Source organism: Carya illinoinensis, chromosome 15, assembly GCF_018687715.1.
Source record: "Carya illinoinensis cultivar Pawnee chromosome 15, C.illinoinensisPawnee_v1, whole genome shotgun sequence".
Lineage (NCBI taxonomy): Eukaryota > Viridiplantae > Streptophyta > Magnoliopsida > Fagales > Juglandaceae > Carya > Carya illinoinensis.
In genome coordinates this window covers 40,186,664-40,198,894 of record NC_056766.1, presented here as the reverse complement: position 1 = coordinate 40,198,894, position 12,231 = coordinate 40,186,664, and the positions used below count along the sequence as shown (strand labels likewise).

At 35.1% G+C, this 12,231-nt stretch overlaps 1 protein-coding gene and 1 long non-coding RNA gene across 4 annotated transcripts; both read right to left on the bottom strand.

Annotated features, from left to right (window-relative positions):
• Window positions 1-1,670: 1,670 nt before the first annotated feature.
• Window positions 1,671-7,543, bottom strand: LOC122296482 (methyl-CpG-binding domain-containing protein 2-like). Of its 3 annotated transcripts, none has more exons than XM_043106239.1 (5): window positions 7,352-7,543; window positions 6,107-6,693; window positions 3,935-3,988; window positions 3,667-3,821; window positions 1,671-2,191 (listed from the first exon to the last, which is right to left on the bottom strand). In XM_043106239.1, the coding sequence occupies exons 1-5, from the start codon at window positions 7,526-7,528 to the stop codon at window positions 2,037-2,039; spliced, it is 1,128 nt and encodes a 375-aa protein (XP_042962173.1). In that variant the 5' UTR covers window positions 7,529-7,543; the 3' UTR covers window positions 1,671-2,036. The 3 variants fall into 3 exon arrangements, with proteins under 3 accessions (XP_042962173.1, XP_042962175.1, XP_042962174.1); XM_043106241.1 differs by having other exon boundaries at window positions 6,107-6,712; window positions 7,352-7,492; XM_043106240.1 differs by having other exon boundaries at window positions 6,107-6,712; window positions 7,222-7,353.
• LOC122296483 lies at window positions 2,388-3,469 on the bottom strand. Its single transcript, XR_006238568.1, has 2 exons — window positions 3,027-3,469; window positions 2,388-2,966 (listed from the first exon to the last, which is right to left on the bottom strand). It is a non-coding gene; the product is annotated as an uncharacterized LOC122296483 (long non-coding RNA).
• Window positions 7,544-12,231: the final 4,688 nt, after the last annotated feature.

The following is a 12,231-nucleotide window of genomic DNA, read 5'->3' as shown; positions in this document are numbered from 1 at the left end:
GACTTTGGACTATATATAAATAAATATATATATTTATATATATGCATGCATGCTTTGCGAATAAAAACAAGGGTGGAATTAGTACTTCATCTACTGTACGTAGGAGCAAGAAAAGCACGCGCAGCAGTTTTTGAAATTTCGTTTGTTTGGAGTGAACATAGCTAGGCAAGAGGTGGAATTCATGGTACCTACCACGTCAGCTGGCTTGGATCAAATCTAAGAAGATTTGCAAATCCAACTTCCAATATTAAGAGCTGAAATATAAAAAATAGAAAAATATTTTAGCCACAAAGAGATTATACATATATAAACTTGGACCACAAAGTTATGCGTCTTGATGTGGTCCGTTAGATTGTAAAGTTAATTTTATCATAAAGTAAATCTAATGGATCACATGAAGATTTGTGAATTTACTTTTATGTAATTTTTCGAGTCTATAACATTTTAAAAAAGATATCCATAAAATATAGCCGATTGGTGCATCTAATGTATACATGCATGCACATATTGAACTTTGTTATAACTTTTGAGAAGGAAAGGGAGAGGAGAAACAGAAATGGATATCACCAAAACACTGCCAGAAGAATGCATCGCCAACATAATTTCCAGCACATCCCCTCTCGATGCACGTAGGTTGTTGCTGGTCTCTCAAGCCTTCGAAAGCACTGCAACTTGAAAATCTCGTGTGGGAGAGTTTTTACCATCGGATTATGAGCACATCATTTTGTTATCATCATTGTTGTTAATGACGTGTTCCGTACACTGGGTACTAGGTTCAATCACCTGCAACACAAAGAAGATGAGAGGGGTTCAGGATAGAAGGGACACCTCCAATGCATAAATCAGTTTATCGTTCTTTAGAAAGAGTTCTAATAAGCAAGGGCATGGAGGGTAATTACTACCTAGTACTCAGTATTTATACCGCTTGCTAAGGGCCTTCGTTACCCTACGTTAGAGGTGCATGTCTTCTGTGTGGGCCTCCACGCTGTCGTCATTGTTGTGGTGTGGCCTTCCCGAGTCACATCCTTGTGGCAGGTCGGTGAGTGCGGCCACATTCTACACACTAATCCTGTTTGGTCGAGTTTGCTCTTTATAACTCTATTTTTGAAGGTTTACCAATATCCTTTCATATGTCCAAAGAGGACCAACGATGAGTTTTGAATCAGGCTATAGGAAGACCATATGTCAGTTTCCTTTGGCCTTCAATGCATCATTCAATGCATCAATCTACTTGAGAACAATTGTAACACCCCCTTCAACGTGTTTTCATAAAAATAACCAAGTAAGAGAATTGCATAATTTAATTTATTTAATAAAAATATATATATATATATATATATTTTGTAAGATACTATTTTTTCTTTCAGAAAGCCTGCAAATATCTTGACCTGTGTTCTGAATCTCTAATACCAAACTGTAACGAGTGTTACCAGCTAACTCCCAAGAGAATGAAAGTAATTCCACGAACCCTAATCATCTCAGGACGGAAGGCACAGACATCTTCTAACAGAAACAAATGCAAGACCCTTTCTTTTTTTTGGGCTAAGAACATATAGAAGTATATTCAAAACAGAATATAGAAACTCACTAAAATCACCAAGACAGTTCTCTTTTTATGTGCGCCAGCAGACAAGCAAATGCCATACAAATTGGGAAATCATGCACGTATGTAAAGAGGAAAATCAGTTGACCTTGCATTCAATATCATGTAGTAAACTACAAGGATTTTCTTTTGTGTTTCTGATATAGTCCAGACACTAAGCTTACAACAACATAGCATAATCCCCAACCTGACCTTTTCTATTTCATCTTTCTCACAAAAATCCCCCCCTCTTTGGAAACCAAGAATCCACCAATACAAGGCAACATGAGACAAGATACAAAGTGACCAATCCCCTGAAAAAGTAAAAAAAGAAAAAGAAAAAGAAATAAACAACAAAAGCTATCTGGATCAACCCTTGGGATTGCAAGTACTATTTCAAGATTGACCAAGCCCATTCAACCTTTGACCACTGTGCTGATTATATTTTGGCTTCCTACTGTACATCTCCTTTTCGGGGAGCTCTAGCTTGCTTCTTTGCAGGTCGACCAACAGGATCTAAAAGAGGGGCCTCAAAGTAAGGAGGCAGCCCTGGTCGAGTAAGTTGCAAGTCTGGACAGTCATCTGGACCTGTCAAAGCCAGGGGACTCGCTGCAGCAGAAACAAAAAACAAAAAACGGTTATAGTTCTTAGTTTGGAATGTGTTTTCTTTTTCTATGCAACAAGATGTCATCACTAAGGTAGGAGCAAAGATGAAAGGTTCCATTCAAAGAAATCTCTTATGGCTAATTATTCCTCTGATGGATTTCCCTTCAGATTCAGCCGTCAGTACTCTAGACTAAATCCATGGGAAAAAAGATGATTTAACGGGCAGCAAAACCATGTTCATTTGGGATTTACAAGTTAGTTCGAGCATCAGACTTGCAGCCATCACTTGATGAGTCTGAAGTAACCAACAAGTCAGCAACTGATATATAATAGGAGGCACCCAGAGCATAGATATGGTTTTCCATAGTGGATAAAGGAATCGATGGACAAAAACAGAAATGTAATGAAAACCTAAATGGACAGATGATAAAACGAAACAGTCATATGTTGAAAGCAAACTCAAAAATACCCCATGTGAAAGAACATAAAAATGTAAAATATGCCAAAAATAAAAAACCCAAGAACATGTCTTGGAAAAATTAGAGAACTCCCTTGCAAAAATTCTATTAAAGTCTCTCCTCCCATCAAAGCAAACAAGCTATAACTCAAATGACATCTCCTTTCTTGTAAAAACAAGGTAGAGGATTATGTCAGTTCAAGTCCATCAGACGTGTGTGTAACTTACTAATGAGAAATAAGTGCCCTATCCAAACCTACGGACTTCTTGCTTAACATCCCCCTCATCGAAGAAGTTTCCAACTTTTGCAGCCAGGCACCCCTGAAACGAGTCTATCTAATAGAGGAAAACTAGCCTTTAGGTATTGTACTTTTGACATACCATTATCAGGAGAACCTCATGATAGAGAAGAGAATAACTCCTCAAGGATAAATCAGAGTTTCATTGTAACTTATAGCAAGTGTAATTTTCACAAAGATAGGGCTTTGCTTGGATTACTTAGGTTTCTAAAATTTCTCAAAAACATTTTTGAACTTCAATCCAAACATCTTTCAATCTCAAAAAAATTTCCTATTTCAACTTTTTATCCAATCATTCGCCTAGATTTCAGTGGAAAGTCATAAACATAAGAACCAAAACAAAAACACCCTAAAACATTATATTCAAACAACTTTTCAACTCCACCCATTCACTTTGAAAATCTCAATACAAAACATATTTAAAAAAAAAAAAAAATCAAATTTTCTAGTCTACCTTCACAAAACTCAATGAAAGACACATCTAAAAAATTTAAAAATAAAAACAAAAAAAATCTAAAACATTCTACACACCCTTTGTTTCTAGACTAGCATTCTGAAAAAAGCCCCAAAATATAAATGCAAGACTGCTCCACCAGATTTTATGGCAATAAGCCAGAACTTAAACCAGGTGGGACTTCCTCTTCTTGAGCTAAGAACATAGTTAACTATAAAAGGCGGCTCTTCATTTTGTTTTTGAGATGCAGGCAGCTTCTTCTGCATACCTTCACCAGGTTCAAGAGGTCCAGTGACGTGTGAAGCTGGCAGACGAGGAGGGCGCTTTCTCACATAATCATCCCGCAAAGGCTTTGGAATTTGAAATGAAAATTGTGAGAGAGATACACCATCACTCGTACACTCTGGATGTTCCTGCAAGTACCTGCAAAATCAAAAGCCTCAAGAGGGCTGCAAAGGAAGTATGGAAAAACATTGTAAAGTTAAAATTACACAGTGATGCAACAGGGAAATAGTCGAGTAGTGGCAACAACATACTTTTGGATCTCCACCATTGAGCGTAGTCTCTTACCTGATGGTGCTTGATAATATCTGTAATAATTGGACAGAACGTATTAGAATGAAGTTGATGATTGACAGTCCAAATGGTCTTCTTATAAACTTAGAAACCCCAAAATAAACATTAAAAATAAAAAATTGATACAGCAAAGTAGGAAAAAACTAGGTCTGAGGATAAGCCTGAAATATCAAACGTGAGACAACACTAACAGGTCATCCAATTTTCAGCTAGATGGGAACCAGAAACCCCATGTGAACACTCACAAATGAGAGTGGAAGGATATTATAAAAAAAATGATACACCACAAGCAGTAAGCAATCAGAAGACTTCATGTGGTATACACTAAATGACTAATACCAATTTGTGAAAGCATCAAAAGAATATTGTAAAACCATTCCCAGTGTATTTCAGCTCCAACATTCAAATACCACATTTATCCTCATCTATGGAGCACATAACCACATACCTAGTAGCAGCTACAGACTATATGTATTCAAGGATCAACTAGCAAACAGAAATGTAAGGGAGATTTTCTATACTACAGCTACTTCAAAGGTAATGATTAGTTTATATATGTGTGTGTTTGAATGTGGGAGTTGGGGATGCACGAGGGTTGCACAAGAGAAGAGATCAAGAAAAGGAGACCTCTTTAGCTGACAGAAGGAGCTTATGAAGTTTGGGCTGAAATAAAAAGGGGAGGGATATCAAATTATAAACCCTAGAACCATACAGTGCGATATGAGAAGCACCCTTCAGGGCTAGTTCGCTTACTAAACAGGAAGCGAGAGATGGGTACTATATATTCTCTGGATCAATACAATATTTAGTCTATTGCAGAATATTTATTACTAGCAAACAGTAATATTCATTTCCCGTGGAAGAGTATTTGGAGCTCTTGTGTGCCTTCTAAAGTAGCTTTTTTCGTATGGACCACCTCTCTTGGGAATATTTTGACCATGGACAATTTGAGGAAGCGGGGTCTTGTTGGTAAGAATTGGTGTTATTTATGCAAGAAGAATGGAGAATCAGTGGATCACTTATTACTGCAATGTGAGGTGACGAGTGTTGTGGGATGAGGCCATTAGAAGAATTGGTGTGGCTTGGGTTATGCCTTTGAGGGATTTAATAGCACTTGTTGGAAGGAAATTCAAGGCTGTCCCCAAGTGGCTGCAGTTTGGAGGATGATTCCTTTGTGCATTATGTGGTGAATTTGGATAGAAAGGAATGCTCGGTACTTTGAAGATAGGGAGTGTACAATGGAGGAACTTCGGAACTTTTTTGTAAAAACCTTATTGCTCTGGTTTCAGCCACTGTGCTTAACGGTACTAGTGTTCATGATTTTCTGTTCTTAATTTCTGGTTCCTAGAATGTATTTAGGTGTTCTTTTGTATACTTCCTGCGTACACGGGCTTTGCCTACTTCATTCGTATCAATAAAATTTTCATCTTACTTATAAAAAAAAAAAATAACTCCAGAAACATCCAAACTTCTTCAAGCCTTGATAGAAACCCAATTGGAATACTAAAGAGTTTGAAGGTAATGTCAGCAAGCTCAGAAATAAATAAATAAATAAATAAAGCAAGCACAAAATGAATCCTATTCAAGTAGTTAAAATAGAACAAGGCAGTCTGGAGAGTTGGGCCACTATTACATTAGTTTCTGAAAACTCGGTGCATAATTCAAATTATAGTAAATTAGAGTTTTTTGGATCTTATCCAAATAATAAAATTCCAGACAGAACTGACTAGTAAATAAGAGCTGGAAATAGAGCATAATATTAAATTAATTACCTACATATAAGAGTTTTTTACAATAGAAGTAATCAAATGCAAAGGAAAATGTACACATATCGCTAAGGGTGGTAGCTCAAGTCGAGGGAAGACTAAAGGGAGGGCATTATGAAGACGTTCTCATAGAGGGAGTTTCAGGTGGAGTATTAGTCTTAAGGGAAACAAAGGCTTGGGGTTGGGGAGGTGTGTTCTATTCCAATTCGGGCTTGGTGTATTTTGGGTAGTTTTTCACGGGCTTTTTAGGTCATTATGAGCTCTCTAGTATGGGCTAGGTTTTCTCTTGTATACGTCCAGTATACTTGGTTACTCCTATTGATATATATAATATTTTTACTAAAAAAAAAACAGGGGAACACGTACACATCTGCAAACTTGGTGCTTCCTTCACCTCTGATCCGGAGCAGCCGTTGCCACCCAGGAGGGGGCAGCGCAATATTGGGCTTATCAATCGCCCAGAGTCTACTTCCATCTTGAGAAATGTCTGCTGGATCATCACATGATACATCAGGCCGCCACTCACGAGCTGTTTCACAGTAAAAAGGCTGTTCCAAAATATGTTCTCGTATTGCTTCATACTTTTCCTTTGTTGGGATGAGCCTCCATTTAAAACAGCGGGCACACTGGACAGTGAAAGCCCCTACAGATGGCACAACTCTGGAAGATGAATTTGGAGAAGAGTATCTTAGTAATGATGGAGGCCGGGACTGAATTGGGTCAGGAGCAGGTACAATTCCTGCACTGTAAGCCAATGGGTCGTATAGCACCAACTGCTTTGTGGCATTCCCATTAGACTGGTCATCTCCATCCTCCGAAGAAGAGGATGAAGCAGAAGAGACACCTATGGGTTCCTGACTATTGCTGTCTCGTTTAGCTAGGAAACTTGTACCACTAAAATCATCTTCTTCCTTTCCAACATTAAGGGATAACTTTTCAGGGGTTGAGCACATCTGAAAAGATCCCAAAAACCTGTCATAGAAAGCACCACTGAGCAAAGCAGATGCAAAGAGATCTTCCGTGGAAACGAACCAAGCTAGAGATACATTTCAAATTACGACCCCTAATTTGATTTTGTTTATCCATTTCCAGCCACCAATCAAAAGACGCCATATATTAATTAAGAGAAAAGAAACAAATTCCTAAGAACCATAGGAAAAAAAGAAACCTAAAAAATGAAGAAAAATAAACGGGGAGCAAAATTGAACGAGAAATCGTATTATATACAGCACATGAGAAATAAACATATGCAATGGTTTGATCTCTCCCTCCGCTTTTTCATCAAATGGAATTTCCCTTCACTAACAACCGAATATTCAGACCACAAAACAGAGCCTACCAAAAGGCCGTGGAAGAAACAAAAAATAAGAAAAAAGAGAGAGCTTGCAGATCAAAATGCCCGAAAATATAACTACAAGAATCATTAACGGTCAATTTGGCTGCCGATAAAAACGAGATAAAGAAGAAAAAATTGAACAGACCGAACAAATTCCCGATCTGCCTCTCCACAACACAAGCGCAAATGCATAACAAAAACAAATGCACGAGAAAAACAAACGAAAAGAGAGAGAGAGAGAGAGAGAGAGAGAGAGAGAGAGAGAGAGGTATTACAGAGATCAGGATCAGAGAGTCAGAACGGTAGAAGAGAAGGAAATAGGCAGATCGTACGGTGAGTGTTGCGACTTGCGTAAGAGTCCGGTGATAAAAATTCTCTTGCAGGGCTTTTCCTCTGCCTCGATGAGAGCGAGAGAGAGACGAATGGGAGACCTTGGCAGGTAATGATATCATTATTATTATTATCCAATGTATCCTTTGAGCTCTGGTTTTGGTAATATTGAGTTATTTATTATAAGGTAAAATTTGGATATATTAACTTTTTAAAAAATTATTTATTATTATTTTTATCATCATTTTCTTAACATATTTTAATATTAAATTAAATAATAAATTTACAAGTAAAATATTATAAATAGTCTCTAATCACTTAATACAACATCATAAAATGATGAAAGCATGATTGTAAGTGGAATGATAAGTAACATTACTATTTTATATATTAGCTAAAAAATATTTTAGTCATAAAGAGATCCCTTATAGGAAGTTCTCTCACTTCTCTCAAAGTTTATGAAAATGAAAAGTTAAAAATCAAATAAAAAATATGCACAAAAAAGAAGATAAAATAAAGAAAATGAAAATAAAAATATTTTATTATTATAGAAAGTAAGATAGTTAATCCAATATAGAGTTCAAACTTTAAATGATTACCAAAAGAAAAGGGCCATGTTAGCTAAATCTTGCCTAAAAGTTTACTTAAACCAATTCTAATATTTTTAATATTTGAGTTCTGTTATATACAGTCACTTTTACGTATTTTTTATATATTTTACTGATGTAATTGGTTAAAATAGTTATTTTATATTAAAAAAATGATGTAACCAATCATATTAATAAAGTGCATAAAAATTACATAAAAATAATTATTTTTATATTTATACATGCTAGTTAAAGAACATGTGCATGATATAGGATAAAATAAGACAGGCTAACATCCACTAAAACATAATTATTTTATGATAAAATAGTTCAGACATTTCATTGGATGGAAGCTTTCAAAACAAAGTAGTTAACCTCTTTAAGTAGAAGGAGAAAAAAAGTAACAGAAAAAATGTAATAGAAATGCCACCATCTTTTTTACCTTATGTCTTTCTATAACCTTCATGAATAATATTATGTAGAATATAATTCTCAGCCCATTTATTACGAAGCTGATACTAACTTGTATCATTATCTGCAATTTTATGTAGGATATTACATACTTTGTCAGATTGTTTCAATTAAATTTGTTAAGGGTAAAACTCACAATCATGAACCAAACCTTATTTTTGCTCATGAGAGGCATTTGATTAAACATTTTATCAGGGCCTTCAAGAGAGCAAAAGTGACCATAAACAGTAAAGTGCTCGCCACCCGGACGAGCACTACGGGAGGCAAAGTGCTTGCACCACGAGCAAGCACCCTGGAGAGCAAAATTGCTTGCCACCCAAGTGAGCACCGTGGAGCAAAAGTTATCATCACCTCGGTGAGCATCCTGGATGAAGTACAATGCTTCTCACCTCATTGAGCACCATGAAGTAGAATGAAGCTTGCCAACTTAATTGATGGAGATGTAAACTGCTCACCCACTAGGCGAGTACCATGAGAGCAAAAGGGCTTGCTACTCTATGGGAAGGCAAAGTGTCTATCATCTCGCAAGTACCATGAATGAGCATGAAGCTTGCCATCTTAGCATTGTGGAAAGAGCTAGGCGATTATTGTGGAAAACAGAAGTGCTTGACACCAAGATAAGTGTTGTTGGAGCAAAAATGCTAGTCACCTTGGCAAGTACCCTGGATGAAGCAAAATGCTCATCAATAGAGTATCGTGAATGAGCATAAAGCTTGTTATCTCGACTCATGGAGAGGGAAAGGTGAGCACCGTAGATATTAAAAGTGCTCTCCAACTAGGCGAGCAATGCATGAGCAAAAATGCTTGCCACCTTTGCGAGCATTGAGTAAAAGGAAAATTCTCGCACCCCAGGCGAGCACCATGAATAGTAAAGTGTTTGCCACACAGGTGAGCATTATATGCAAAGTGCTTACACTCTTGGCAAGCACCGTGAAAAGAGCCTGAAGCTCACCATCTAGGCAAGCATCGTGGAAATAAAAAGTGCTCGTCACTTCGATGATCACCATGAAAGGAAAAATGCCCCTTACCTCAGCAAGATGGTCCATCCATTAGTTGATTTGAACCTATGTTGACTCTGTGATCCATCCCTTGGTCGATCTGGGTGCATGATGGTGTCATGGTCCATCTATGAGTAGACTTAGACCCACGACATTGATATCAATAGGCAAACCTGTCATGGTTTTGATTGTTCTAACCCATGGCATGATGATGTCGTCGTCCATCTATAGAAAAATGTCACTCATTCTATCTAAATTCTATCATGTTTATTCTTTCTTTCTTTTTTTTGTAGACTTCATTCATTCATAAAAGCGAAATTATAGATGTGATATGATACAATTACAAGTCAACTACTCACAATTAGGAATCTCCCAATACACAAATTCTTTTGTGACTAGTATGGTGTTAATTTCTATATGGTCTTAATCCCCACCCTCTAGAGGAGGAGAGGGCTTCTAAACCTCACTCTCAAGAGGAGGAGAGGACTTTCATCCTATAGACAAACTGTCTAAGAAATTAGTTCTTTTTTTATTTTTATCTAAACAAAAACAAATAACAAAAATCATTAAGATATAGATTGTGGTGGCACATGAGGGACACGCGCTACCCTAAAAGTGTAATAGTTGGTAGGGTCTGAAGAAACCAAGAGCCCTAGTCCCAGAAATGTCTCGCGTGGTGATAACATGAGCTTCCCCATGTTGCAGTGCATGGAACTCACGTACACTTTGACTCACGTGTGACTCACGTGCCGCTCCGTTTGACAAAACTTTTTATCCGTTTGAAGAATCAGAGCTTGGGAATCTAGAGAACAGCAGATTGGTGTTTTGCTATACTTTAGACGGAAAACATAACAAAAAATTGGAAAAAGAATTACGCATTGTCTTGTCTAAACAGATGGGAGGAGGGAGGGAGGAGCTGACCACCCTTCATTTGCCTGTTTTGGCTGGAGGCAAGACTCTAGAGAAAAAAGGTTGAAAGAGCTTTTGGCTGTGTTAGGGTTTTTTCTTTCCCAAAATATTTTGTTCAAGGCTACAAAATATATTTATTATTTGATATGGTTGAAGTAGTTGCTCTTTAAAATATTTTATATCTGTCGTATTCTATATTTATATCAAGTTGCCAAATATCTCTCATCCTGTTATTTGACAAAAGTTGAGACGAATAATGGTATTATTAAAAGTTATATTTTCAAGCTCGCGTACTATATATATTCTTCATGACATAATTTTATTTATAAGAAAAATTAATTATAAACTTATAATTCAAATTTCAAATCAAATCCAACTCCATCACTCGAGGGTGTGTCTGCTATCTCGAATTGCAGACAAAAACACTCTAAATATGGTATATTTGTTACTTTTTTAATTTTTAAAAAAGAAATTAAAAAGGAGTATTGATAGAAGCACAACTTAAAAACCAGAGAGAGAGAGAGACAACTCTTTTATAATTCTTTTTTAAATAGATGAAATTTATATAAACAAATAATATCTTTATGACTCTATTTTATAAAAATATCCTCAATCTAAAATAGGGTTGTGCAAAAATTATAATTTTTTTTTATCAATTTTCATTAAAAATAGAATTACAATCTCACCATTCTAGTTTGTGTAATATTATATACCATATTTTTATCGTATTTTTATTTTGTTATATAAGATGTGACACATTTATCATTATTGATAATGAAATAAAAATAAAATAATAATATTAAAAAAATATATTATAATAATATTTTATCCAACTTTCAATTTTTATTTCAACTCATCTTATCTGCGAAAACAAATTAAGCCTTAAAGGCTAGTTTGGACACCAAGGTCTTCTTAGTTATTTTTATATATATTTTTTTCTCAAATATAACTTAAACATAAAATATTTTTTTAATTTTAAATTTTTCATCTAATTAATTACTTAATTACTTAATTATTATAATTTTTCCAAACTTTAAAATAAAATATAAAAAATAATATAACTTTTTTCAAATTTTAAAATAAAAAATAATATTAAAAAATAATATTTAAATAATTTTTTAACTTTATAATATTTTTATTTAAAATTTTCTCTCTTCTTTTTTAAAATCAAATCAAATATTTAATTTTAAATTATTTTACTATTATTTATATATATTTTGAAATATTTTTTAGTTCTAAACGATCGCGAGAGCTAGTGGTATGACAAGTAAAAAGCTGAAATGAACATAAATGAAGTGGGCAGCAGCTACAAAGTTAGGTGGTGCCATAAAATAAAATAAAGGCTTAAATTCAAAGGGAAGAAACGAGATAGATGAAAGGGAAGAAACTTTACATAGGGTGGTCTCTCTTGCCTTTCAACTTCTACACAAACACCTTTTTCAACTTTTATTTTTTACGAGTTTTGCTACTTATATAAATAAATTCGTATATCAATATTGATGTCTTAATATTTAAAATTTAAATTAATATTATTTTTAATAAAATTTATTTTCTAATTAATTACATTAGATTAATACATGTATTAATATGCAGAATTACTTATAAATAGATGTCTAAATGATCTCAATAGCTAGTGGTATGACAAGTAAAAAGCTGAAATGAACATAAATGAAGTGGGCAGCAGCTACAAAGTTAGGCGGTGCCATAAAATAAAGAGCAATGCTATATACAGTCGTGAAATTGCAAACGACGTGTAATCGCTTTGAAAAAAAGTGGAGTCCACGATTAAAAAGTTAATTTTTTTTCATGTGGGTCCCATATTAATTCATTTTTTTCAAAACGACTGCACGCCGCTTGCAC